Below are 27,965 nucleotides of genomic sequence, written 5' to 3'. Positions count from 1 at the left end.
GACTACTATGAGTGTAGTCGTGCTGCCACAAACCAGAAAACGCTGGGAGCCACCAGAAGCTAGAGGAAATGAGGAAAGATCATCCCCTAGAGCCAGTGGAAGGAGCTTGGCCCTTCAGACACCTTCGCTTCAGACTTCTGGCCTCCAAGACTGAGAAAATAAATTTTTATTGTTTTAGGTCACTAAGTCTGTGATCATTTGTTAAGGCAGGCTCAGGAAACGAATGGAGTAAGTGAAGGAGTCCTAAATGCATGAAAGGGAGGAGGGTCCTACTTAGGTTTGATTGAAAGCGACTCAAGGGCTGCAGGAGAGGGGGGAGGTGAGGTGAGTGCAAGGAAGGGAGTGAAAGGGAACGTTGGAACTATTCACCCATTCTTCCCTTCTCTCCTTCTCCTCATCACTTGCAAAGGCGAGCCTATCTTGGCTCTTGTGTGTTTTAGGCAAGAAAACAATGGAGAGCTTTTGCACTTGCACCAACTTGCCATCTGATCTCTGCACAGAGCTTTGTTGTTAAAAAGTAGTTTTAGGGGCGCCTGGGTGGCGCAGTCGGTTAAGCGTCCGACTTCAGCCAGGTCACAATCTCGCGGTCCGTGAGTTCGAGCCCCGCGTAGGGCTCTGGGCTGATGGCTCGGAGCCTGGAGCCTGTTTCCGATTCTGTGTCTCCCTCTCTCTCTCTGCCCCTCCCCCGTTCATGCTCTGTCTCTCTCTGTCCCCAAAATAAATAAAAATGTTGAAAAAAAAATTTAAAAAAGTAGTTTTAGGCTCATAATCCTGTTTGACCCTAAAAATGATCCATTTTACTGATGAGAAAGTGGAAACACAGAAGGGCACTCAACCTAAAACTACAAATCCTATGTTATTATCTATCATTCGACCATGCCGTTGGGGGACAGTAATTCCTCCACAATAGTGAAAAAAAAAAAACACAACAACCAAGAACAAAAAACCCAAACCAGTTCATGGAATTTGGTCATGAGCAGCAGAAATTATTAGGGATTGAAGGCAGTCAGCACCTGTGTGTGGCTGGGTAGAAAAAGCCGTCCTTACACTGAGTTGCCTGCACTGGGACTTTGTTGGGTAAACTTTGGTATAAACATTCAGCATTCCTTAGTCACCTTCCTTGGAGGAAATATAAGGAAAGTAAGGATTTTGCCTGGAGTGTTAAATGAGTTAATAGAATCTTTGTAAATGAGTTAATAGAATATATTTTTCACACACACACACACACACACACACACACAAAGTATGAGTGGGGTAGAGGCAGAGAGAGAGAGAGAGAGAGACATACACACAGAATGGGAGGCAGGCTCCAGGTTCTGAGCTGTCAGCACAGAGCTCCCCCCCCCCCCCCATATGGGGCTTGAACTCACTAACCATGAGATCATGACCTGAGCCCAAGTCTGATGCTCAATCGACTGAGCCACCCAGGCACCCCAGAATCTTTGAGGTTTTATGCTAAATATATGTTTATTTTCAGCAAGGACTCTGGACAGATTTTGGCAATTGTGTCTTCCTTGTTTTTGAAAACTGGCAGAACATACAGAGAAGCCAAGCCCCTAAAACTTCTTTATTCATAACTTGGTTCTCATGACCAAATCATAATTTTTTTTTTCTTTCTTAGCTGGGGAGGAGGTTGTGATACACACCTGGCAGAAGGTGCAGAGGGCAAACATTTACATTCTTTGGTTTGGGGCTTCTCTGCATCTTTCTGCACCCCACTTCCTCCACACCCTAGGCAGGGGCAGCTCTCTTTACAGTATTTGCTATCAATACTGCTTCAATTCAGTTCGCTTGCCCTCCCAGTTTTTCCAGCTTGAAATAACACCTGAAAGAGACCCGTCTGTAGGAGAGTTTGGTCTCATTCGGTAATGATCTGGAAGCCCTGGGCAGCCTGATTTTCTGTCTCCTACAGTCTGGGCATCCCGTCTCAGGTTCGTTCTTAAAAACAGAGTAGGTCCCCAAGAGACGAGAGCTGCAGTGAAGCAAACAGCCACATAGGGTTTTGCCCTTCATTGTTCCAGTAAGGGCTAGCAAGGCGGCTGTGCGGAGGGGAACTGAACGCCCAGGAGGTGCGCGTCAGCGTGGTGAAGATTTGAGCCGGCCTGGCATTTTTCTGCAGCTTCTGTGCGCTCAGGGCGTTGGGTGAACGGCTGGGCAAACTGGTTGGAATCTTCCCCCAGGAAGAGAGGGACCCCCAGCCCAAGGATTCCTGTGCCAGGGAGATGGCGGCTGAGTGGAGTAGGAGACTCGTGGAGAGAGCTTTCCCCTCTCCCGGGGAGCAGGAGAGAGCCGCACAGCCACTCAGGGGAGAGGGCAGGGAGGCGTGGGAGACCTGCAAAAGCGGCGCAAACCGCGGCTCAGCGGCGCTCTGTGCCTTTCCCTCTTCTTGAAAGCTCTTCTAAAGAGGTTGTTTTACAACCACACAAACGTGACCTTCTCAAGAGTCCCGGGTGCGTCAGTAGTTCATTCTGGAGGTGAAGAAATGCGAACATTTTGCAGAAAACTCTGCTCCCTAAAGGACCTTGGCTAGGCGTGCTGGGGGAGGCGGGGCGCGGGGAAGAAGGGAGGCCTCCCGGGAGGCTGCGGCGCTGGCGGTGCAGATTCCCGCCTGGAAGCTCCCCGTTGGGTGGCGGGGGAGGTGGGGCGCGGGCAGGGCGCAGAAATAGGGCGCCGGGCGCGGAAGCGCAGCCTGCCCCCGGCACGGTGCTCGGCCTGGGGACCGTTCCGCACGGCTGTGGAAGTGGCCGGTGTGCAGTGGTGCGGTGCGCCCGCAGGGATCCGCGCTCGGGGAGGGCCTCCGGGACGGCCTCTGTGAGTCAGCCGTTGAGTCGTCGTAATCGCCACCCAGAGGAAATTAGGCACAAGGGTGGGGCGCGTTCCCGACTGCTCTGTCCTACCCGCGCCGCCGAGTCACTTCGCTCACCCCCCAGCTCCCGTCCTCTGGCCGGCGCGACCAGGTCTGTGCCCGCTGCTGTGGCTTCGGCGCTGGCCTGGGCCTCCAGCGGAGAAAGAGTTAACCGGCCGGGCCGGGAGGAGCCCGAAAGGGAAGGAAGGAAATTGCCGTCGTTCTGAAAGTTTTTTCCTTCCTTTTTTTTTCTTTCCCCGCAGAGGTGAGTGCCAGGAGGCGGCGGCTCTGACTCTCCGGAGCCCGGCTCCGCGCCTCCGCTCCCGGAGCTGCTGCCCCACTGCCTGGGGACAGGGACAGCTGTCTCCCGTGGACTTCTTCGGAGAGGGTGCGCCGAGCCATGGAGGGCGCAGAGCTGGCCGGGAAGATCCTTTCCACCTGGCTGACGCTGGTGATCTGCCTCATCCTCCTGCCTTCGGCTTTCGGGGTGTCTTTGGGCATCTCGGAGATGTACATGAAGATCTTGGTGAAAACTTTAGAGGTGAGTGCCGGGAAGGGGCGGGGGGGGGGGGGGAAGGCGGCGCCCCAGCACCGTTTGAGGGCTTTAGGGAAAGAGAACTTGGGGCAGTGGTGGCCGCTAGTAGAGCTGTTGAGAGCCGAGTTGATGCGAGGGGACCAGTTCCGAAGGTCAGCGGTCCCGAGGGCTGTGCGTTTCAGTTTATCCCCCTCAGTAGCGCCCAGACAGCATCCTGGCTACTCCTTCAGAGTGAAGGGATCCGGGCTGAGACCATGGGACCACCGTGTTGTTCCCCTAGTTGAATGCAGAGCCATCCTCACCCGCTGCTATTATTGTTGTTGTTGTTGTTATTATTATTATTATTATTATTATTATTACTGATTAGAATAACAGTGCAGCCGTCTTTTATATCATCGATTCTTTTATATCCATGATGTAGTGCCCTTGTCCCTTCACTCTCCTTAGTTTTTACAGCCCCAGGTTTCAGAGGTCCTTTTCGTGTACTAAGGCATGCTGTCCAGAAAGGCATCCTGTTCTAGTTTATGTTCAAGATAAGAAAGCAATTGCGGGGCGGTAGTGAGAAATCTGATTATGTTTTAATGGAGTCATGGAAATTTTATCTAACCAAAAGCACTTGAAATGTCATCGTAAGTTTATATTCTTTGATCTCTGTTCTCTCTACACTCCTGTTTCCAAATTCTGCTAAGAAAGCTGGTAAGTTAGATGGACGTGAGCCTGGTAGGGAACAGCAGCTCACCCTTACACAAAGCTTAATTAAATTACACAGGGCTTTCCCATTTGCTCTTTCATCAGACGCTCCCCAAAGCCTTGGAAGGTAGGGAGGGCCAATGTTATCCCCCTTTCACAGGCAAGGAAACTGAGACTTAGAGCTAAGTTCAGCGGTTTGCTTGAGTTAAGTGGAGACAGGAGTCTTAACTGAGGAGAGGACCTGTGGTCTAGTGATTTAGGAGGACGGACTCTAGATACAGGTTTGCTTAGATTTGGTTCCAAAATCCCAGTTCTGCTTCTCAATATGTGACCTCAGGGAAGTCACCTACTTCTTGTGCTTCCTTTTCCTCATCTGTAAAATAGGAATAACAATTTAACACCTATTTGCATAGGGTTGTTTAACTGATCTAACACGTCAAGCATTTTAGAAAGGTACCTGTGGGGTGTTAGGTGCTATATCAATGTTTGCTGCTATTAAAAGAATATTATTATTATTTAGACTCTAGCATCCTGGTTTCTCTAACTTCTCTGGTACCTTCTAATATGGGTTCTCATTTTTCTGCCCTTCTTTTCCGTCTACCCCGAGAACTTGGCTTTACTTGCTCTTCTCCCTCAGTGAGTGGGGTGGCTCCCAGATACACACCTGTAAACTGCTAATCTCCCACCTGGAGATTACCTGCTAATCTCTCACCTACTAAACGGCTGAGACTCTCTTCTACCTGCTAATCTCCTGTTTTGCCCCAGATTTTTGTTGCACTTTCTTTCTCGTGATTATTTTTCTTTCTAGTCTTTGAAGTCATATTTGATTCTTCATCCTCAGCTCTCATGTGTTCAAAGGTGTTTTGTTTTTGCTTGGGAGATATTGCAGTTTTGAACCTTTTGTATTGACTTCACGCTCCGAACTTGGTCACACTGTGCTGTGAACTTCTCAGGCTGCCTCTTACTGCTAGATCTTCTTCAAATACTTTCCCCATAGCAGATGATCCTCTTTGGCTGGTGTTCAGAACTCTTTCTCAGAACTCTGAAATGGTTGAATTGTCTCCCATACAGCAGTGTCTTTTGGAGTTTATACCCCAAGTGACATTGGAGTGAAGGTCAATTGCACACACTGGTTTTCAGCGGCTGACTCCTGTTGGTCTTGCTTTAATAATTCAATGTATGACTGAAGAGTTATCAAGGAGAGAGGCCAGCTAGTTGCTGTCAACCTGGCAAATAACTTCTATACTTGGAAGGGATATATCCAGCTTAGAGTCTGACCATCAATTAGGTAGGGCCTCAAGTTTTAATTTTTGTCCATCTAGAGTTGAAGAGACTTTTCAGAGATGCACTGCTTGGTTAGTGGGAGATAGACCACTTAGCTTGGAAACCAGGTAGATGGCAGCATAAGGAACTTCCGTTTTTGCTGAGAGTAAGCTTTTGGGTCAGAGTGATGCTTGGCATATATGTAATTAGAATGGAGATTCATTTTGTGGGCCGGCTCTGACAGTAGTTGCTCGGAGTGCCTGTGGTTGGGAGCCTCTGGGCTCATCAGGAAGGAGCTGTGATCCCATAGTGATGTCTGCTTTAGGCACAGGGGAGGGAAATGGTGACCCAGGGTTTCTCATCCTTCAGCCAGAACAGCCTTAGATGTTTCAAAGACATTTCTGTTAGGCGGCGGGTAGTATAGCGGATTGCTTTTCCTGACCGTAGGGATAATTCCCTTAAAACTTGTGCTGTTTGCTTAGTATTAGGACATCTTTAAGTCTGGACAAATGCTGTCTTTTTGTAGATTCTATGCAAAGCCCAACCCTTCAGTTACTCATTGCACTTTGTTTTCAACGGATTTGGTTGTATCTTTCTCTGAACCAGTGATTTTTCAAGGGGTATATAATCATTTCTAAGGAGTATAGATGGCATTATTACAACTTTATATTGGGAAAATTGTTTTTAGCAATTCAAGCTATGAAAAGTAAAACTTTTGGGTGGGGATGTGTAGAGGGTAGTCCATCTGGATTGTAGGGTGGTGTATCAGAAATTCTGGAGGATGCGTGTGTGAAGTTTTCATGTATATTAAATAGGAGCATGGATTTAATGCTATTTTCAACCACAGAGTATGGATTAAGTGCTGTTTTCAACCACAGAAATCGATGGGGGTATGGGGGGGTGAGGATTGCTATTTGTTGGCCTAAGGCTCATGATTAGAGGGAAATAAAGACTGGGAAGAGAGTATAGCATTGGTGGAGAAGAAGGTAGGGCAATGGTATGTAAATTATCTAATCTAACCAGGTAATACAGTCAATGGACAGATAATGAATGTCTACGGGGCTAATTTTTCCCTCAGCTTTTGAGAAATAAGATGGAAGGATAAACAGATTCCTCCAAATTTCTGGCCTTGTGACCTTGGGCAGGTCACTTAACATCTCACCCTTAGTTTCTACCGGGGGGTATAGGAGAATGCCTCCGAGAGTTACTGTACCGTGTGCATGAAATGAGGAGAGGTCAGGGAAAGCACGATACACAGTAGGTGCTCAAATCTCAGTGGAGTTTGAATTGAAACACTCTTTGGTCTTGTTTTTATTTTTTGTTTGTCTTTGCTCCTATGTGGCTTGAGATTTAACCCATCTTCAGATCTTTAATGAGTCAGCATCCATACTCAGAGCAGACTATTCTTGCCTTTTATTTTATTTTACTAAAAATATATTTTTTTAAGTAGGCTTTCTGCCTACTCGACCTGAAGATTGAGAGTTGCATGCTCTATACACTGAGCTAGCCAGTCACCCTACCTTTGTCTTAATTATTTTTCTTCCCCTTTATACTTTCCTCCATCCACCAATTAGCTTTTCATCTTTTCAAAAGACATGTCAATAAATGTCATGTAGGATGGTTTATAACACCTCTGTTAATATGATATTCAGGTGTTATTCCTGGTGTTGGAAATATAATAAATGTGCTAGAAGGTCATGGCTGTTTATGACAGAAAGTAATAATAAAGAAAAGCTACCAAGGCCTTGTGCTTAAATGCACAACTCTCTGACATAGTCTATATTACTCCCACTGATAGATTGGGGAATGGAGATTCAGAGAGTTAATTTGTCCAGATAGTGGCACACAGCTGTTCGTAGTAGAATTAGGATTTTAATTTGAATCTAGAGCCTGAGTTCTTGCTCTGCCAAAATCACAGATTTGTCAAGAAAACCGTTTTATTAGGCTACAGACAGTGGCCTGCTGTTATCTGCATAAACCTAATATTTTGAATTTTTATGAAATTGTATACATTTTCATCCTCTCCTTTTCTCTTTTTAGTTAATCTTTAAATGTCTTTTTAGTGTAAAAACTAAAAGTTGTAATCGTCTAGATGACAGTATCATTTTTGCAAGCTTTTGATCTAAGCTTTAAAACTCAGACTTAACCTGTTTTTCTTTTTTGGTGAATTAGAGACAGCTACCTTTTGCTCCCCAAGAGGAGTTTTAAAACTAAGTAGAGTGAGAACCTGATTTGAAGGCAGTGTCTTTCAACCTTTCTTTGTAGGGAGAAGTGAGATGGGAGTAGCCATGGGGATTAGAAACTACTATCATACGTCAGCATCATCCTGTGGGCAAGAGGCAGATGTGTTTTGAGATAACCACTATAAGAGGTTGGGAACCTCTGAAGAGATATTCCAACCTCTGTCTTCGGGCTTACTTGATCATTTGACATGGTGGAAGTGGAGTAGCTATTTTGTGGGAAATGCACTGGGTGGTTTGCGAAAAAGTGATCATTTTGGAAGCTAATAAATTGTGAGACGTGAAGTGGGAGGAGGAAGCCAGTGTTTTCTACTTTGAGGCCTACTGGGTGGTGGTCATTGGAAAGATTATCTTCTTTACTCTTTTATCTTGGTGTTGTCCCTGGTTTAGGGATGATGAAATTGAGGTCCCAAGAGGTGACAACCTTTCATCCAAGCCGAGCCAGCCGAGCCTAGTACAGCCAGGAAGCACACAACTGCGATTCGTATGCATATGTGTCTGGCTGCAAAGCATTAGCGCTTTTCACTTTTGCTGGAGAGTAAGCCCAAAGAAGAAAATGGTTTTCTAGTGCAAATTTCCTTTGACATTAAATGACTTCTCCTTCCACCTGAAAATTTGTAACTGCATTTTGTAGGACAGACCTTTGGCGTGACCATCTCAGGAGAGGTTATGCATTCTGATACTTGTGACAGAACATGGAGCTCTTTGTAGTACATCATGCTGTATGAAGCACGCCCCTGTATTCGTTCGCTTTGGCGGCCATAACAAAGTACCACAGACTGGGGGGCTTAAACAACAGAAATTTGTTTTCTCACAGTTCTGGAGGCTTGAAGTTCAAAATGAAACTGTTGTTGGCAGGTTTGGTTTCTTCTGAGGCCTCCCTCTCTCCTTGACTTGCAGATGGCTGCGTTCTGTGTCCTCATATGGCCTTTCCTCTCTGTGTGCAAATCCCTGGTGTCTCTGTGTGTTCACATTTCCTCTTCTTATGAGGACACCGATCATATTGGAGTACGGCCCACCCTAAAGGCCTCATTTTTTAACTTTGTCAGCTTTTTTAAAAGGTCCTATCTCAAAATACAGCCATATTCTGAGATACCAGGGAGTTAGGGCTTCAACATATGAATTTTGGGGGAGACACAAAATCAGCCCATAACAGCCTCAAAATATCAATATTTTCCATAAAATAAGCATGGAATAATTGTCTTAATCTAAGGTAATTATCATTTATATAAAATATAAAATCATATTGCTACTTATAAATGATAACAGGTGCTAAAGCTTCAAAGTGGAAAAACTATGGAAATAAACCTTTCCTTCTATTGAGAAGACATGGGAGGTATATCTAGAGTTTGAGAACTCCTACACCAAATCAGCAAGGAAAGGAAAAGGCTGCAATCAGATTAAGATTGAGTCTGATTATCATTTGTGACTTGCCACTTGAAGCCCAGAAGATTAAGTCTCTATTTATAGGCTGTTCTCTAAGCACAAATAGCATGTTCCTACTTGGCTCTTTGGGATGTTGTGCAGGGGTCCTGACGTAGTCAGATCGTGCCCTGCTTCATGACCTTCAGGTATAGGTTTTAGGTCATTTAGTCTCTTTCCGTCATTTTCTTATTGATTTGAATTTTTAAAAATTTGTTTAATTCCGTGTGAGCCTAGAAATACCTGTTTTTTGCCACTAGGTTTTTGATAAGTTCTTTTTGCTCCTTCAAGGGCACTTAAGTCCTAATTATAACGATCACAATGCCTTTCACCTCTAATTTCACCCTTCCTCCTCCCACTCCCCCGTCCCCTTTGACAATGTTAGCTTCTGGAATTGTAATCACCATTGTAATCATTTAAATAATATTTTATTTGTTCCCTTTCTAAAGTAGAAAAATAGTCATAGGGATTTTCCAGGATGCTGTCAACAAAAGTTAGTTCATTTGTGGTTTTTGAACTATTGTTAATGGTTGATAATTTTGGAAATGCATAAAAAAGCACATAAAGAAGCAAATAACAAGTCACATCTTGGTGTATTTCTTTATACTTCCATGTACATTCAAAATAAAATGAGAATTGGGATGCCTGGATGGCTCAGTCGGTTGTGTCCAGCTTCGGCTCAGGTTATGATCTCACAGCTCGTGGGTTTAAGCCCCACAATGGGCTCTGTGCTGACAGCTCAGAGCCTGGATCCTGCTTCAGATTCTGTGTCTTCGGCTCTCTCTGCCCCTCCCCCGCTCATACTGTGTGTGTGTGTGTGTGTGTGTGTGTGTGTCTCAAAAATAAACAAACATTAAAAAAAATTTTATTGATTTTCCCCGTTCTTAAATTCTCACAGATGTGTGGTTCCTCATATTCATAACATTTTCCCTGTCCATCCCCACAGAAGCAAGTGACAGGTCGGCAGGTGGTTTCCTTTGTTAGCGATTTCACTAATTCCTTTCCAGCTCCCCACGTCTTTTTTTTTTTTTTTTAATATTTATTTACTTAGGGAGAGTGTGCAAGCAGGGAAGGGGCAGAAAGAGAAAGAGAGAGAGAATCCCAAGCAGGCTGCCTGCTGTCAGTGTGGAGCCTAATGTGTGGCTCAAATCCACATACTGTGAGATCGTGACTGGAGCTGAAACCCAGAGCCACCCAGGCACCCTATCCAGCTCTCCAAGCCTATTTAAAAAAAAAATTTTTTTTTTAACGTTTATTTATTTTTGAGACAGAGAGAGACAGAGCATGAACGGGGGAGGGTCAGAGAGAGGGAGGCACAGAATCTGAAACAGGCTCCAGGCTCTGAGCTGTCAGCACAGAGCCCGACGCGGGGCTCGAACTCACGGACTGGGAGATCATGCCCTGAGCCGGAGTCGGCCACTCAACCGACTGAGCCACCCAGGCACCCCAAGCTCTCCAAATCTTAAGCCTATTTCTGACATAGGCAATTAGCTCTGTTTGAATGTGTCTTGCCCCTGAATGCCTAATTTGTTATGAAAATATAGTTATTTTTTGGGCCCCATGTTTCAATTAATCCTCATAGCATCCATATGGGATAGGAACTATTATCCTCATTTTACCGATGAGGAAATGGAGGCCTAGAGGGATTAAGTAACTTTAAACTTAGTCTTTTTAATTTTTTTTAACGTTTATTTATTTTTGAGAGAGAGAGAGAGAGAGAGAGAGCACGAGCAGGGGAAGGGCAGAGAGAGAGGGAGACACAGAATCCGAAGCAGCTCCAGGCTCTGAGCTGTCAGCACAGAGCCCGATACGGGGTTCGAACCCGTGAGATCATGACTTGAGCCAAAGTCGGACGCTTAACCGACTGAGCCACCCAGGCACCCCTGTACTCAGTGTTGATGCCATAACCTGAGCTCTTGCCTGACATGCTTCATGACCTTTTCAAGGAGTAGTTTATTGGGGTACCAGGTGTGTGTGAGGGGTTTAAATAGGGTTTATATAGGGTAAATAGGGCACGATCAGTAACTAATATAAAAGAGTATACTTGAGACTTTGAATATTGCTACTTCTGAGATTTACTGAGGTATCTCTTTAATTCAGATAGTCCTGGGCATAATGGTTAATTTCACTTCCATATAAGCATGGTTTGAGTATTTTATATTGTGTCTATGGAACAGTTTAAATTAACAACACTACTTATTTTTGAACAGTGGGCCACAATACGCATTGAAAAGGGAGTCTCAAAGGAGTCGGTCCTTAAAAACTCAGCTTCTGTTGGTAAGTCTCCCTTTTCAGTTATGATGGCTAACATATCCACACTGTAAAAATTTACATCTACCAAATTTGAACTTGAAATATGCAGAGAGTAGTGCATTCTATAGGCCTAGGATCAGTCATAATTTTGTTCTTTATGCAAAATAGCAGTTGCCTGAGTTTTGAATGAGTTTTCACTGGAAAGGTGGTAATAATGTGCTAGTTCATCTATGTGTTCGTACTTCTAAAGGCATACATTTGAAGATGTCTGCCTATAGTTTTCAAGATGCAGTCAATGTTTTGAAAAAATAATGCTAATTGGACTCCTTTGGAGTTAAACCTATTTTTGAGGTTTTTATTAGCACTGTAGTCTAACTTGCGGTTCTCAAAAATGTTCCTCAAAATACCCTTTCCTGCTAACGACTGATTGATAATACATGAAATAAATAATAACTGCCCCATGAAATAAGTTTGGGAATCACCACATGCTATACCTTACTTTTGGAAAGTAATATTATACAGTAACAAAGGCTCAGAAATGTCCTACAGTACAGAAAGCTGTTTAATTTTTGTTAGAAGTGAGCTGACAAGTCAGCTGAGCTCACTCGTGTGTCCATTACTGCTTTGCTTTTGTTCCAACAAACCTTTTCACTTTTGGGGTAAGAATTTTAAGAATTGGTTAAGACACGGGGGATCATAGGAGAGTAGAATTCTATGGAAAGGATGGCTACGAAATTAGGAACTTGATTTAATTAAAAGACTAAGCCTTTGTGTGTTTTCCAAAAATAATGTGCAAACAATTTTGTGCCTATCTAATTTAGGATAAAAGATGACCAAAGTGTCAAGCCCTTCACTAGAAGGAACTTATCTTCCAGAGGCTTGTCTAGGAGAAATTGTAGAAATGGTATACCACAGTGCATTTTGGAAATAAAGTATTTGAGCGAAAACATTGGCTCATTTTGTGTATATGGATTGTTATGTTCAAATGATTGAAGCAGCTAATAGACCTTCAAGGTGTATACTTGGACACCAAGTATTATCATCAGTAACATTTTACCAAAAGTAGATATTTTTGGTGCTACACAATCCCCTTTTTAATGCCAGGTACCTTCTCTTGGACATAGCAGATCTACTAATATTTTATGTTTCTGGGTACATTTAAAAATGTACGTTATGATTACGTACTCCTTATGATTTAAGGAGACAACAAACTTTATTGCTGGTTTTTCTGTTGTACTTGGTGAGACTTTGGGCTGTCACTGATTTTTTGTTGTTGTTGTCAGTTTATTTATTTTGAGAGAGAGAGAGAGAGCAGGGGAGGGGCAGAGAGAGAGGGAGAGACAGAATGCCAAGCAGGCTCCAGGCTGCCAGCGTGGAGCCCAATGTGGGGCTTGAACTTAAGAACTGTGAGATCATGACCCGAGCCGAGGTCAAGAATCAGATGCTTAATCGACTGAGCCACCCAGGCGCCCCTGGGCTGTCACTGATCTTGAGTGAAATTCTGTAGAGCCCTAGAGATTGGGGTATTGGTGGTGCATGTGTTGGGCCATGAATTTAAAAGGGCACAAGGTGTTTCGATTTGGTAGGTTAAGAGGATTAAAATCTCTAGGTGAGTTTCCTTAGCACTTTTTAGCCTAAATAGAAGTGAGTATTGTCACTTGTTGAATTTTTTTTTTTTTTTTTTTTTTGTCACACATCTGTCTTTTCCATGGTACCACCAGGAAAGAATAGAAGCGAACAAGAGGAGAAAACAGAAATCATAATGGTTTAGAGTATGGCTGAAGACTACCAAATTTTCTTCTTTCATTCAGAGTAGCTGTCTTTCCTTTTAACCATGAAATTGGGAGTGACTGTTGCAGTTACGAGCATTTGATATCTGTAAGGTTGGTGGGGAATCCAAAGATGATGAAGATAAGGTTCCTGTGGGGAGACAGGTATCCGACCAGTCACTGTGATAAATGCTAAAGTAGGTGCATAAGCAAAGGACAACTTGGGATCTAATTTAGGCTCTGATATATCCTGCTTTCGTCTCTGTTAATCCCACAAGTGTGCCTGGTATGCACCTCCATTCCCATTCTGATTTGCATCCTGCTTGGGTAGCCCTGTTAGAGGGTGTGTGCCCTATTGATACATCCTGCTGTTTGGAGTCAGCAAGAGGTAATATCTTAATCCTAGATAGACTGGCCAAGGGTGATGAAACACACTGAGCACTTGTGTGCCTGGCTGGTGCAATCTTCTGCCTTTGGAGCATCATGTCTCTGTACTGCAGCCAACAGTAGCCCGTGTCAGCGTTGAGTCGGTCAAAGTTGAGGCAAGGGTCACAGGCAGACCAAGGGCCCCAAGAGTGCGGATGTGATGTCTGAATGATATAGTGCTGATGACAGGTTTACGAAACTGAGAGGGAGAGAATTGCTAAACAGGGAAAATAGTTATGTTTATTTTCTGCACCCAAAATTCACTCTGCTGCTCTTTTGCTTAATGAAGCACATTAAAAAAAAAAAAGTTTATTTTTGAGAGAGGGCCGGGGAGAAGGGGGCAGAGAGAGAGGGAAACTGGGGATCTGAAGCAGGCTCTGCACCGTCTGCACAGAGCCCGATGCAGCGCTCGAACTCATGAACCATGAGCTCCTGACCTGAGCCGAAGTCGAGGCTTAACCGACTGAGCTGTCCAGGTGCCCCGAAGCACATTTTTGGAAATACTTTTTAAGTCTCTCTTTCCAGTGAGACCCCTTTTTCAGTGTATGTCTCCTGTGCCTTTATTAGTAAGACAGCTAAAAGCTGAACCTAGAGAAATATTACCTTTGTGGTTAAATAATCCTCTTCTGTCTTTAGCCATATTCTGCTGTATCTTCTGGTAAAAATCTGTCTCATTTATTGATGGAGCTTCAGATATGATCATGAGCAAGAGCTCTTTAAGAAGCTCTGTTATTGCACCTTCTTCTTCCAGTTTTAAGGACTTTTCCTCATTGTTAATACAACCATGAAGGTAAATATTTCCCCCCCTCTTCAAGTAACTGTGTTTTTCTGAGCATCCTGCCTCAGTGGAGAATGTAGAAGTCCCTTCTACCCTAGTTTTTGTTTCCTGAGGGCTCATATGCTGGGGAGGCTAAAACAAGAGACAAGAAGGCTATTGAGTCCTTTGCTTCTCTGCATCAGCTGTGCTTTCTCACTCCAGCCTTAGGACAAATGCATCTTCTCGGACCCAGGTACGTGGTCTGATGGAGATAGTATCAACTTTTATTTTACTTTGTTGTAAATAGTGCAAAGGACCATCGACTATTAATAAGAGCCACCAACCTTGGGTGCCTGGGTGGCTCAGTCATTAAGCATCTGACTTCAGCTCAGGTCATGATCTCACGGTTTGTGAGTTTGAGTCCCACAGTGGGTGAGCTTGAGCTTGGCTTGGGTTGATCATGAGCCCCGCTTTTCTCTCTCTCTCTCTCTCTCTCTCTCTCTCTCTCTGCCCCAGGTGAGATTCTCTCTCTCTCTGTCCCCCTCTCACTTGCACATCCCCCCTCTCTCTCAAAACAAACAGACAAAAAAAACGCACCCCAAATAAAACAATGAAACTGTAGTTTTATGCTATATTTATTTAAAAAAAAAAAAAGCCCCCAACCTCACCCTTGGGTGCCTAACTGATATGGAAGACTTCTTGTGCAATAGATTTCAAATAGTAATTAGGATTGCACTTGTAATCATTGTGATTCATTATGCCATTTTCATGACTCAAGATGAATTCCACTGTACATTGCATTATATTACTAGGACATTTTGAACAATTACCCACCATAGGTTAACAGGCAGGATGAAAGGCCTGAATTTGCCCTTGGCCTAGAGTGTCTTAAACAAAACCAATAAATAGAGGCTATGGTTCAGTCATTTTGGCACTGTTTTCTAGAATGTGGCGCTGGCCTGACTTAGCGTTATCTGCATGCCAGATGCATGCCACCTCCTCAGTCCTCCCCTTTGCCCCACTTCAGGAGGCATCACACACAGGGATCTGTGGTCACATGGCCTGTTGTTAGTGAAGCCCCGTGCTGAATTTCTCTCCTGCCCTGTGCGTCTTACCCCCAGAGCCCATCTTTTCCTCCACCCAAACACACACAAAGGACAAAATGCTGTGGAGAAACTCATGTTATACCTATTCAGAGAGAATTCAGGCTGCTTAACATTTCCACTGATTTTACTCTTGGAATTCTTTCTGTGAGACTTGATCAACCATGGTGATGCTGGTACAATATAGGCCACACCAATATTGTGAATTTAATAAATTCACAAGATAAAGATATTGTAAATTCAATAAAGATTTTTATTTACTATATTTATCTTTATTGTAATTTACAATAAAGATATTATAAATTCAATAACCTTGAATTTATAGAAAATGTGGGATAATATTCTGTGACAGAAATTTGGGTATCATTTTCTATACTCATTTTTGCTTCGGGCAGGCTGTTTTTGATAGTCTGTTTACATCAACTAATTGTCAACTAGTATTGTCTTGGCATAAACTCCCTGAGTACAAGTCCTCAAGGATATAGAGTATAATGCATTTAAAGGGGTTATCTTGCTGATAAAATATTGGAACGTGTCTAGCTACTTGTAGAGAGAAAAATAATCCATTTATGGGATATGGAAGGATTATAGCATGAGATTTTTCCTTATCACGGCCAGATGCTTTTATTAGTCTGCCTCTATTCATAAATCTTGTGCCTGATGGTGGTGATGAAGATGATGATAATTTTCAAACATACACAAAGGTAGAGAAATAGTATATTGAACCCAATATAGGCAATGTTTGTCAAGATTTTGCCACACCTGATTCCTCTATACCTTCTTACTTTCTGCTAAAATATTCAATGCAGTATAAAATTTCATAACCTTTCATGCATTTTTAAATTAAAAATTTTTTTAAACGTTTATTTTTGAGAAAGACAGACAGAGCATGAGCAAGGGAGGGCAGAGAAAGAGGGAGACACAGAATCTGAGCTCTCAGCACAGAGCCTGATGCGGGACTTGTACCCACAAAACACACGATCATGACCTGGGCTGAAGTCCTGTGCTTAACCGACTGAGCCACCCAGGCACCCCTTTTCATGTGTTTTTAAAAAAGGATTAAAAAATAATCAGTGCTATTATCCCTTTAATTCAAACCTAATTTTTTAGTATCATCTAATATACAGTCCATATATAAATTCCCCTAACGGTTTCAAAATGTTTTTATAATTGATTTATTTGAATTGAGATTCAGTCATGGCCCACGAACTTGTTTGTTTATTTATTTATTGATATGGCTTATTGGACAGATGGAGTATAATTTTTGTTCTTGGAACGAAATAGCAGTTCTTAATAGCAGGTGATTCTGAAAAATTTCGCCTGCATACCTTGCATTTTTACCCTCACAGCTTGATATAGCTCTGTGGAAGACAAGGTTTAATTCTTTTGCTTGTTTGTTTGTTTGTTTGTAAACCGTCAGATTAGTCCTCTGTATTTCTTTTTTTTTTTTTTTTTTTTTCCAACGTTTATTTATTTTTGGGACAGAGAGAGACAGAGCATGAACGGGGGAGGGGCAGAGAGAGAGGGAGACACAGAATCGGAAACAGGCTCCAGGCTCTGAGCCATCAGCCCAGAGCCTGACACGGGGCTCGAACTCACGGACCGCGAGATCGTGACCTGGCTGAAGTCGGACGCTTAACCGACTGCGCCACCCAGGCGCCCCTAGTCCTCTGTATTTCTAAGCAATATAATGAAATTTAATCAACCACTTAGGAGAGCAATTTGGCACAGCTGAAGACCCATTACACGGTAGCCCCTTAATTCCACTTTTCCTAAGATATCAAACCCACCCAAACTCTCAGCATGTATGTATTAGGAGACATGCATCAAATGGATACCAATAGTGAAAATAGGGCAACAATCCTGTCACTCATCAGGAGGAGAATTAATATGTGAGCTAGTTCAAATGAACTAACTGGATTTACATGAAGAGAACAAAGTATGTACATCTTAATGTTAAGCGAAAATAACATGTATGGTGTAACATTTATTTAAAATTATTACTATACGCAGATACCATATAATTATGTTGATATATGTAGATAAGTGTAAAATATATGTGGAAATGAAATGTACTATAGGTTAGTGTTTATCTTCTACGAGGGAGGAGAAAAGGTGGGGAGATGGGCTTTAACTGTATCTCTAATTGTTTTCTTTAAAGAATATCTGAAGGGACGCCTGGGTGGCTCACTCGGTTGAGCGTCCGACTTCAGCTCAGGTCATGATCATGGGGTTCATGAGTTCAAGCCCCACATCAGGCTCGCCACTGTCAGTGCAGAGCTCGCTTTGGATTCTCTGTCCCCCTCTTTCTGTCTCTCCCCTGCGTGCTCTCTTTTAAAAAGAAATAAACATTAAAAAAAAATTACCTTCCTTAAACAAAAAAAAGAATACCTGAAGCAAATATGACAATAAGTCTCTTTTTTCTTTGTTGAACTCAAAAATTTTTTGTTAAACTTATATTTTAAGCATAAAAATTTTAAAAACCCAACTAATAAGATATTAAGAATATTAAGAATTGCTCAACTAGAGTCTTTAGTCTGATGGGTGGAAGTAGTTTTATAATAGAAAATAAAAATTTGTCTCAGGGGTGTGATTGATGGTTACCTACCTGCTCCAAAGTACATCTTCATTCAGTGTGTCCAATGCTTGGAGTTGACATTTAAACCAATGGGAATCGAAATATATTACCTTTTGGAGCTGGGATTCTCAGCCTCAGCACTACTGACATTTTGGGTTGAATAATCCTTTGTCATGGGAGTAAATGCATTGTAAGATGCTTAACAGTATCCCTGGTCTCTACCCACTAGATGATAGTAGTGTACCCCCTAATGTGACAACCAGTGTGTCTCCAGACACTGACATATGTCCCCAGGGGGCAAAGTCCTCTCCTGTCCCCTAACCTCTGTCCTCTCCTTTGCAAAGCACTGCTCTTAGAGAATAATGTGTTTTTCTATTGGTATCCAATATCATTAGCATAATTTATCTTAGTTTTCTAACAAATAGGCCCTTGAGGGAACAGAACTTGATTTCCAGTTTTTGGTGGTGTGGCTGGTGTGGGGAAGGACAGAAAGTGAGGTAAGGCACGTGAACAACAGTGTGAGCAGAGAACACTGGATGGTGGGAGAGGAAGCTTGCTCCTTAAGGAAAGGTAGAAATGAGACAAGGGACTCTTTCTGCAAACTTTGCCTCATAATCTGATGAAAATATGCTGTTTTGGAGGGAGCTTTATTTTAGAATGGATTGGAGACTTGTGTATAACTGTGTACTCTAACCTCAGGAAAGGAGATGACTTAACATTTAATTCTGGCCAACAGTGAGTAAGCAGGAAGGAGTGGTTCTGGCAGGAAAGAAAGTAAAAAGTCAGATCAGACTAATGGCTTTCATTGCATTGTAAAGTGATGGGTGGGAGGAGAGTGATATAAGCCCTAAATCACAGAAAGGAAGGCTCCTACCTTAAGAAAGCAGTTAGGAAGCTCATAAAACATACTCTCTTGTTTTGCAGATTGTTTTCTTGTCACGTAGCAGGAACAAAGTAGGTGACGTGCCCTGTGCCCAATCCCTATTTTCTATGAAATGAGTTTTGCTTTTAAACATAAATGATAAAAGCAGGTTTTAAATCTTTCTATCCCCAGCACTGTTTAGCTGTTGGCCATCTTGTTGGTGCTTTGGCTCTCTTACTCCTAAACTCCTCAGCGGATTGGGAGAGTACCTGCATCTCAGAATTGTGGAGGTTTGAAAAAGTCAGATGAGAATGAGACTCAGGGATTCTTTGAGAGTGAGAAGATAGCTGGATCAGGTGACTGGATAGTCAACTTGAGAAGACAGTCTCTGTTTAGAGAAGTTCTCTGTGACATTGGGAGGAGCAGACATCTCATCAGGTACCTATCAAATCTAAAATCCAGCTTGTCACTCTAGAAGTGTTCCCCAAACTAATCTCCCCACCTAACACCCCCCCCCAGAGAAAACCGTAGTCAAAACTACAAAGCTTCTCCATTTTGTTTCTACTTTATAGACAAAATCCTGTCAATAATAATAAGAATCACCACCATTTATTAAACAATGGATCCATTGTGCAAAATTATTTACATGAGGGAGGTCTTGGTAATTCTCTCTTAACTGATGAGAAAACAATGGGTGAAGGAGGTCCAGTGACTCCTTCAGATCATTTAAGTAGTCAGGGCAGACTGAAAAGAAAGCCCAATTTGTCTTTCCTATTCAGAATCGCTTGCCACAACTCCTTGCCTAAACTATACCTTCCTTACCTGCTCCTCTGGTCAATCCCTGCCTTCTCATTCTCCCTTGGAAGGTTGAGGTAACTCTTCCACAAATGGAAACTCCCTGCTGAAAGTTGGCTTCGTCGCATCTTAGGAAACGCATAACATTTCAATGCAAATCATCAACAGAATTTTTAAAGAAATGAAATCTATTAAGAACATTTAGAATTATAATAAAAGATACTATACATAAATGCCAAGCCATAATGTTGACATTATAATTGATTTGATGGCTTATTTGACAATGAAGTTTTTTTAAAAAAAAATTTTTTTTTTCAACGTTTATTTATTTTTGGGACAGAGAGAGACAGAGCATGAATGGGGGAGGGGTAGAGAGAGAGGGAGACACAGAATCGGAAACAGGCTCCAGGCTCTGAGCCATCAGCTCAGAGCCTGACGCGGGGCTCGAACTCACGGACCGCGAGATCGTGACCTGGCTGAAGTCGGACGCTTAACCGACTGCGCCACCCAGGCGCCCCGACAATGAAGTTTTATAGATGCTTCTCTGTTGTGGGATTTCTTGTTTAATCAGACGAGTTATGTCCAAATCAACAAAGTTAATGGGGTCCATCAGCCAAGAAGAGATGGATTAACAGTATACTGAATGGGATGTTAAAATGTTAGTTAAACTGAAACTCTGCCTGTTAATTCTAAATGCCTGTTAGTTTCTCTGCAGTGTTGGCTGAGAATTGATTACAACAATGTCCATACTTCCCTCCATTTATACTTCAAAACAGTTGTAAACACGTGGTTAATTTCATGACTAGCATTTATGTCTGGGGGTTAAAATCTTCCTCTTTTATCATTAGCATTGGTTATTTTGTAAGTTTCTAAGGAACTACTGGGGTATATAATGGTGAAAAAGGGAGTTGATTTTCTCATCTGCTTTTCTCAGAACAAAAATTTGTCTCCAGTACTTGTAGCTTAGTACTTCTAGTCTTGATTACTTGTAGCTTCGTACTTCTAGTCTTGATAACTGAGAGACACTAACAGGAAAGTACTCTAAATTTAATAAGGGCCAAATTTTTCTATTACAGATATATAAGCCATATCGAAAACAGGAACATAGAAGGTACCTTTATTTCAGTAAAGCTTTTGATTGTATCCTATTCCAAATAACAGGGTTGACAAATCCACTCTATCTGTTACCCCTCCACGGCCCTGGAAATGTCGACATCTCTGGTTGATGAAGTCTTTGCCACTGAACCACCGGGTAGCCTCCTTAGCACAAACCTGCAGACACGCCCTCCCTTCTCACTGATTTGGAGTTAGTCTGTGACGGCTGATGAAACAGTTGAAACAAGTTGAAACCTTGTTACCACTCGATCTGGAGACTAAATGGAGTTTCTCACACTGTGTAGCAAAGGATCACTAACTAAAAGGAGGAGAACCTCTTGAGTAATTGGGCTTTGGCATAGATTTGGTTGTATTGTTCAAGGGGTTGTATTGAAAGTGCAGTATCATTGACCGAATGCTCTTAGTTGGGTTTTAAATTACCTAGGAAACCGAATAGAATTTAAAGTAATCTTTTTAAAAATTTTATTTATTTCAATTCAAGTTAGTTAAAATACAGTGTAGTATTGGTTTTAGGAGTAAAACCCAGTGATTCATCACTTCCATAGAACACACAGTGCTCATCCCAACAAGTGCCCTCCTTAATGCCCATCACCCATTTAGCCCATCCCCCTCATCCACAACTCCTCCAGTAACCCTGTTTGTTCTCTGTATTTCAGGGTCTCTTATGGTTTGCTTCCTTCTCTGTTTTTATCTTATTTTTCCTTCCCTTCTCCTATGTTCATCTGTTGTGTTTCTTAAATTCCATATATGGGTGAAATCCTGTATTTGTCTTACTCTGACTTATTTTGCTTAGCATAATACACTTTGGTTCTGTCCACATTGTTGCAAACGGCAAGATTTCATTCTTTTTGATACTCAAGTGATATTCCATTATATATACACCACATCTTCTTTATCCATGCATCCGTTGATAGACATTTGGGTTCTTTCCATACTTTGGCTATTGTTGATAGTGCTGCTATAAACATTGGGGGTGCAGTGCCCCTTAGAATCAGCATTTTTGTATCCTTCGGATAAATACCTAGTAGTGCACTTGCTGGGTTGTAGGGTAGCTCTATTTTTAATTTTTTGAGGAACCTCCACCCTGTTTTCCAGAGTGGCTGCACCAGTTTGCATTCGCACCAATAGTGATCTTGATTGTTTGGATTCGTGAGCCATCAAAGAGAAGATTGACATTCAAGATCCTTTATCCAAGGTGGATGCTCGGAAATGGAATAGAAAAGCCAGCCTTGATAAGAAAAGGCTTGCCACTTCAGAAGGGCCAGAGGCAGAGTTTTAGACCATCAGGCATGGAAAGCCAGGGAAAGTATAGAATCCAAAATAATGCTGCAGTTCATGGCAGAACCAGCATGTTCAACACACAGTGACAAGCTGCTTTGAATCACTCACCCTGGTCTCTGCATGAACACTTTACCCAGTGTTTTCTGGGTACCTGGGTTATATGCTGAACTATGCCCTCAGGCAACCCTTAGCCTACTTAAGGAGATATCACCAATATCCACATGTCCATGTGGCAAATGGGAACCAGGCAGTGCTGATGGTGTTGAATTTCACAAAAATAAATATAATTACCTCGAGTAAAGAAATGCATAAACGTAGTATGAAAAGAGATTGTTTCGGTTGGGGGATGTCAGAGAGAGTGTTTTGGTGAACATGTTAGTGTTGAACCAGTCATGTAGAGGTGGATTGGGATTAACTGAGGTGACAGGGCTTTCTAAACTGGGGGAATGAGGGAATAGCTTGGACAGCAATGGTAGTGAGCTAAGTTCATAGAAGGGAACAGACATAGAAATAAGGTTGGCAAGAAGGTGACATGAGGTTGTGAAGGGCTCAAATGCTAAGGGCTTTCGATGTGATATAAAGGCATAGAAAAGCCTGGGTTTACTGTTTATATTAGGGTGGTAAAGAAGAAATTCTGAAACCTGCAGAAAGGATTAATATAGTGGCAAACCAGACCGGTGAAGGTTGATTATTGAATTTGGAAAAAAAGAAGATATGATTCCAAAGACAGTTGATTAATTATTAGAAGGTAGAAGCCATCCCTCTTTCCGTCCACATCCATAAAAGATGGAACAAGAGGGGCACCTGGCTGGCTCAGTCCATGGAGCATGAAACTCTTGATCTCAGGGTTGTGAGTTCAAGCCCCACATTGGTCATGGATCTTACCTAAAATAAATAAATTTAAAGAAATGTTGGAACAAAAAGAATGTTGTAAAGTAAAAGAATTGTTACATGTAAGACAGAGATTCTTAGCAAAAAATGATCATAAAACTAAACCAAGCTAGTAGGTAGATTATAATATAGAGAAGTTTTACAAATAGAATACATAGTTGGGGCACCTGGGTGGCTCAGTTGGTTAAGCGTCTGACTTCGGTTCAGGTCATGATCTCACAGTTCGTGAGTTCGAGCCCCGCATCGGGCCCTGTGCTGACAGCTCAGAGCCTGGAGCCTGCTTTGGATACTATGTCTCCCTGTCTCTCTGCTCCTCTCCTGCTCATGCTCTGTCTGCCTCTCCTTCAAAAATAAATAAAAACATTAAACGAAAAAAAAAATAGAATATGTAGTTGAGAACTTAAGTTTTTCAGTGTGTGTTTGTCTCTATGTATCTGTTTGTGGGTCATTGGCTCCATAGGCAGAGGAATCAAGAAAGCTCTTCATCGGCTCTTTATTCTGCCAATAAGTCATGACAATCAAGCCCTCTTCACCTTTTCTCCTCCCTCTAGGAGGTTTTATAATGGCATTTCCCAGTTCTCTGTTTTCTTGCTGAAGCTTTTGAGAAAGCATAAGTTTTTGAAAGAATAAGAAGGTGACAGGCTAGAGTGCCAAAGCATGCTTGGTACACAGAAGGCTGGGGAGATGGGGAGCAAGATGGTGGTGGTTCCATTGTTGTTCAGGATTGGCTCTCGGGGCTCAGGGAAAGGAGAAAGCCTGTTAGAATTGTGATTAGACAGAGTCCTTTTCTTGGGTTGGGGTAGGAAGAAGCTGGTGATGTCTGGATGCCTTGGGGATGGGCAAAGCTCTTAGACAGGGACCTTCCCCTTGTATGCCAACCCCAGTGTTTTGAAAGCTCTCTTTCTGTACCTCCTCTCCTAACTTTTCTAGGTCAGGCGCCTCGTTTTTCCACTTCTCTTTCTCAGAGTTCTGTTTCCTTCAAAACTTGAGCTGACTAGAGAAGAACTTTAATTCCCTGGAGTCCTATTTTGTTTTTTTGAAGATTCCTCAGGGAGTAGAACCCGCAGAGCCCTTATGTCTCCTGTAACTTCTGGGGACACCTGGTGAACAAAAAAAAGCTGGGATGTGGTCTGCTTTTCTGTTAGGGTCTTAGAGCCTTCACCCTGTCTTGCCTCAGCATTTCTGGAATTGATGGGCCTTGCCTGTGTGCTTTTCTGGTGTTGTGTGCTGGGTAGCCTGCACTGACTCATTTCACCTGGGAAATGGAATGGACCTGAAAGCCCAAGGATGTAGGAAATGCCATAGACAAACTTTGTGGGTGGGATAATTTGGCCCTTTTACCTTTAAAAGGGAAAATGCACTGTCTGCAGAGGACAGCAACTTGGAGGAACATTGACTTTGGCCTTTACAAAAAGCTAAAATACTTCAGAGACAGTGCATATACATATGAAGTGACATTCTTCTTCAAGTTATAAGAGAAAACAGCATTATGATTTCTGGTATCACTTTGCAACCAGTGGAATTCTGTTGGCTTACACAAAGAGGAAATTGATAATGAATTCTAGAGACTATCTTTAAAAGAACGAAAGAAAGAAAGAAAGAAAGAAAGAAAGAAAGGAAGAAAGGAAGGAGGTAAAAAGGAGATTAAGACTGGACAGAGAGTATAGGTTTTGGCTATGAGTAATTAATAACATTCGCCTACTTGGTAGACTATGTGCAGTACTTAAAGCCTTTGCAAGGATTAAGTGTATGTCCCCTTTTTCCCAAGTGTGGTAAGTTTTTTAGGTTGTTATGTTAGAGTATCAGGCATATAGATCACTTCCTTTCCTTGCCTCTGTGATGACATTGGAACAAATCTACACAAATAAATGAGCATCTTCGTTTTCAATGGCTCAAATGTTCCCAACAGTCAGTTTATTTGCACCCAGTGGCCAATCCACATGACCTCTCCAGAACAGATTTCAAGTGTGTGAAGCCAGCAGGCATTGTGAAATCCCAACATGTGATGGTGTTCAGCCTTTGATGTTCATCTGACATTCTGCACAACAAGCCTGTCACCAGTCAGTAGAGAAGCGTGTGTCTCAGGGTATATATTCAAGGAGAGAGAAAGACAGGTATTTTGTAATCAACAAAAAGAACTAATGTCCTTTTTTCCCTAAGGAAAGCCATTGCTTTGCCATTCTGTCCTTACCCCCATAGGAAAAGCCACCCATTGTGTCCTTTAGAATAAGCTTGTTTTAGAAACTTAGGAAAGACATTTCATGAGTTTGATGTAACTTGGTCTTTTTTTCTTTTTTATATTAAATGTAATTTATTGTCAAATTGGTTTCCATACAGCACCCAGTGCTCATCCCAACAGGTGCCCTCCTCAATGCCTATCACCCACTTTTCCCACTCCCCCACCCCCATCAACCCTCAGTTTATTCTCAGTATTTAAGAGTCTCTAATGGTTTGCCTCCTTCACTCTCTGTAACTTCCCCCCCCTTCACCTCCCCCATGGACTTCTGTTAAATTTCTCAGGTTCCACATATGAGTGAAAACATATGGTATCTATCTTTCTCTGCCTGAGTTATTTCACTTAGCATAATACTCTTCAGTTCCATCCACATTGCTACAAATGGCCATATTTCATTCTTTCTCATTGCCAAGTAGTATTCCATTGTATATGTAAACCACATCTTCTTTATCCATTCGTCAGTTGATGGACATTTAGGCTCTTTCTGTATTTTGGCTATTGTTGAAAGTGTGTTATAAACATTGGGGTGCAAGTGCCCCTATGCATCAGCACTTCTGTATCTCTTGGATAAATTCATAGCAGTGCTATTGCTGGGTAATATTTTTAATTTTTTGAGGTACTCCCATGCTGTCTTCCAGAGCGGCTGCACCAGTGTGCATTCCTGCCAAAAGTGCAAGAGGGTTCCCCTTTCTCCACATCCTCTCCAGCATCTATAGTCTCCTGATTTGTTCACTTTAGCCACTCTGACTGGCATGAGGTGGTATCTCAGTGTGGTTTTGATTTGTATTACCCTGATGGGGAGTGATGTTGAGCGTCTTTTCATGTGCCTGTTGGCCATCTGGATGTCTTCTTTAGAGAAGTGTTTATTCATGTTTTCTGCCCATTTCTTCACTGGATTATTTGGTTTTTGGGTGTGGAGTTTGGTGAGTTCTTTATAGATTTTGGATACTAGCCCTTTGTCTGATATATATTTGCAAATACCTTTTCCCGTTCCGTTGGTTGCCTTTGAGTTTTGTTGGTTGTTTCCTTTGCTGTGCAGAAGCTTTTTATCTTCATAAGGTCCCAGTAGTTCATTTTTATTTTTAATTCCCTTGCCTTTGGAGATGTGTCAAGTAAGAAATTGCTGCAGCTGAGGTCAGAGAGGCTTTTTCCTGCTTTCTCCTCTAGGGTTTTGATGGTTTCCTGTCTCACATTAGGTTCTTCATCCATTTTGAGTTTATTTTTGTGAGTGGTGTAAGAAAGTGGTCTAGTTTCATTCTTCCACATGTTGCTGTCCAGTTTTGCCTGCACCATTTGTTAAAGAGACTATGTTTTTTCCACTGAATATTCTTTCCTGCTTTGTCAAAGTTTAGTTGGCTATACTTTTGTGGGTCTAATTCTGGGTTATCTATTCTATTCCATTGGTCTATTTGTCTGTTTTTGTGCCAATACCACACTGTTTTGATGATTACAGCTTTGTGGTAGAGGCGAAAGTCTGGGATGTGATGCCTCCCTGTTTGGTCTTCTTCTTCAATATTACTTTGGCTATTCGAGGTCTTTGTGGTTCCATACTAATTTTAGGATTGCTTGTTCTAGCTTTGAGAAGAATGCTGGTGCAATTTTGATTGGGATTGCATTGAATGTGCAGATTGCTTTGGGTAGTATTGGCATTTTAGCAATATTTATTCTTCCATCCAGGAGCATGGAATGTTTTTTCATTTCTTTGTATCTTCTTCAATTTCCTTCTTGAGCTTTCTATAGTTTTCAGCATACAGATCTTTTACATCTTTGGTTAGGTTTATTCCTAGGTATTTTATGCTTCTTGGTGCAATTGTGAATGGGATCAGTTTTTTAATTTGTCTTTCTGTTGCTTCATTATTGGTGTATAAGAATGCAACTGATTTCTTTACATTAATTTTGTATCCTGTGACTTTGCTGAATTCATGTATCAGTTGTGGCAGACTTTTGGTGGAGTCTGTCGGGTTTTCCATGTAGAGTATCATGTCATCTGCAAAAAGTGAAAGCTTGACTTCATCTTTGCCAATTTTGATGACTTTGATCTCCTTTTGTTGTCTGATTGCTGATGCTAGAATTTCCAACATTATGTTATACAACAGCGGTGAGAGTGGGCATCCCTGTCATGTTCCTGATCTCGGGGCAAAGCTCTCAGTTTTTCCCCATTGAGGATGATGTTAGCTGTGGGCTTTTCATAAATGGCTTTTATGATGTTTAAGTATGTTCCTTCTATCCCGACTTTCTCGAGGGCTTTTATTAAGAAAGGATGCTGAATTTTGTCAAATGCTTTTTCTGCATCGATTGACAGGATCATATGGTTCTTATCTTTTCTTTTATTAATGTGATGTATCACATTGATTGATTTGTGAATATTGAACCAGCCCTGCAGCCTAGGAATGAATCCCACTTGATCATGCTGAATAATTCTTTCTATATGCTGTTGAATTCGATTTGCTAGTATCTAGTTGAGAATTTTTGCATCCATATTCATCAGGGATATTGGCCTGTAGTTTTCTTTGCTTGCTGTGTCTCTGTCTGGTTTGGGAATCAAAGTCATGCTGGCTTCATAGAATGAGTCTGGAAGTTTTCCTTCCCTTTCTATTTTTTTGGAACAGCTTGAGAAGGATAGGTATTATCTCTGCTTTAAATGTCTGGTAGAATTCCCCAGGGAAGCCATCTGGTCCTGGACTCTTATTTGTTGGGAGATTTTTGATAACTGATTCAATTTCTTCGCTGGTTATGGGTCTGTTCAAGTTCTCTATTTCTTCTTGTTTGAGTTTTGGAAGTGTGTGGGTGCTTAGGAATTTGTCCATTTCTTCCAGGTTGTCCAGTTTGTTAGTATATAATTTTTCATAGTATCCCCTGATAATTGCTTGTATTTCTGAGGGATTGGTTGTAATAATTCCATT

General features: G+C 42.1%; 1 protein-coding gene across 3 annotated transcripts in view; it reads left to right on the top strand.

Annotated features, from left to right (window-relative positions):
* The first annotated feature begins 2,562 nt into the window (after positions 1 to 2,562).
* Positions 2,563 to 27,965, top strand: part of GPAT3 (glycerol-3-phosphate acyltransferase 3) — a 64,664-nt gene continuing 39,261 nt past the window's right edge. The window contains exons 1-3 of one of the 3 annotated variants that reach the window (XM_043572272.1): positions 2,563 to 2,957; positions 3,109 to 3,386; positions 11,206 to 11,272. In XM_043572272.1, coding sequence (XP_043428207.1) covers positions 3,246 to 3,386; positions 11,206 to 11,272 — 208 coding nt within the window. In that variant the 5' untranslated portion in view covers positions 2,563 to 2,957; positions 3,109 to 3,245. The remainder of the gene's footprint in view (positions 2,958 to 3,108; positions 3,387 to 11,205; positions 11,273 to 27,965) is intronic. The other 2 variants (XM_043572274.1, XM_043572273.1) reach the window with 2 other exon arrangements.

Source organism: Prionailurus bengalensis, chromosome B1 (assembly GCF_016509475.1).
Source record: "Prionailurus bengalensis isolate Pbe53 chromosome B1, Fcat_Pben_1.1_paternal_pri, whole genome shotgun sequence".
Classification (NCBI taxonomy): domain Eukaryota; kingdom Metazoa; phylum Chordata; class Mammalia; order Carnivora; family Felidae; genus Prionailurus; species Prionailurus bengalensis.
Note: the sequence above shows the minus strand (reverse complement) of the source record. Positions and strands in the feature narration are given on the sequence as shown.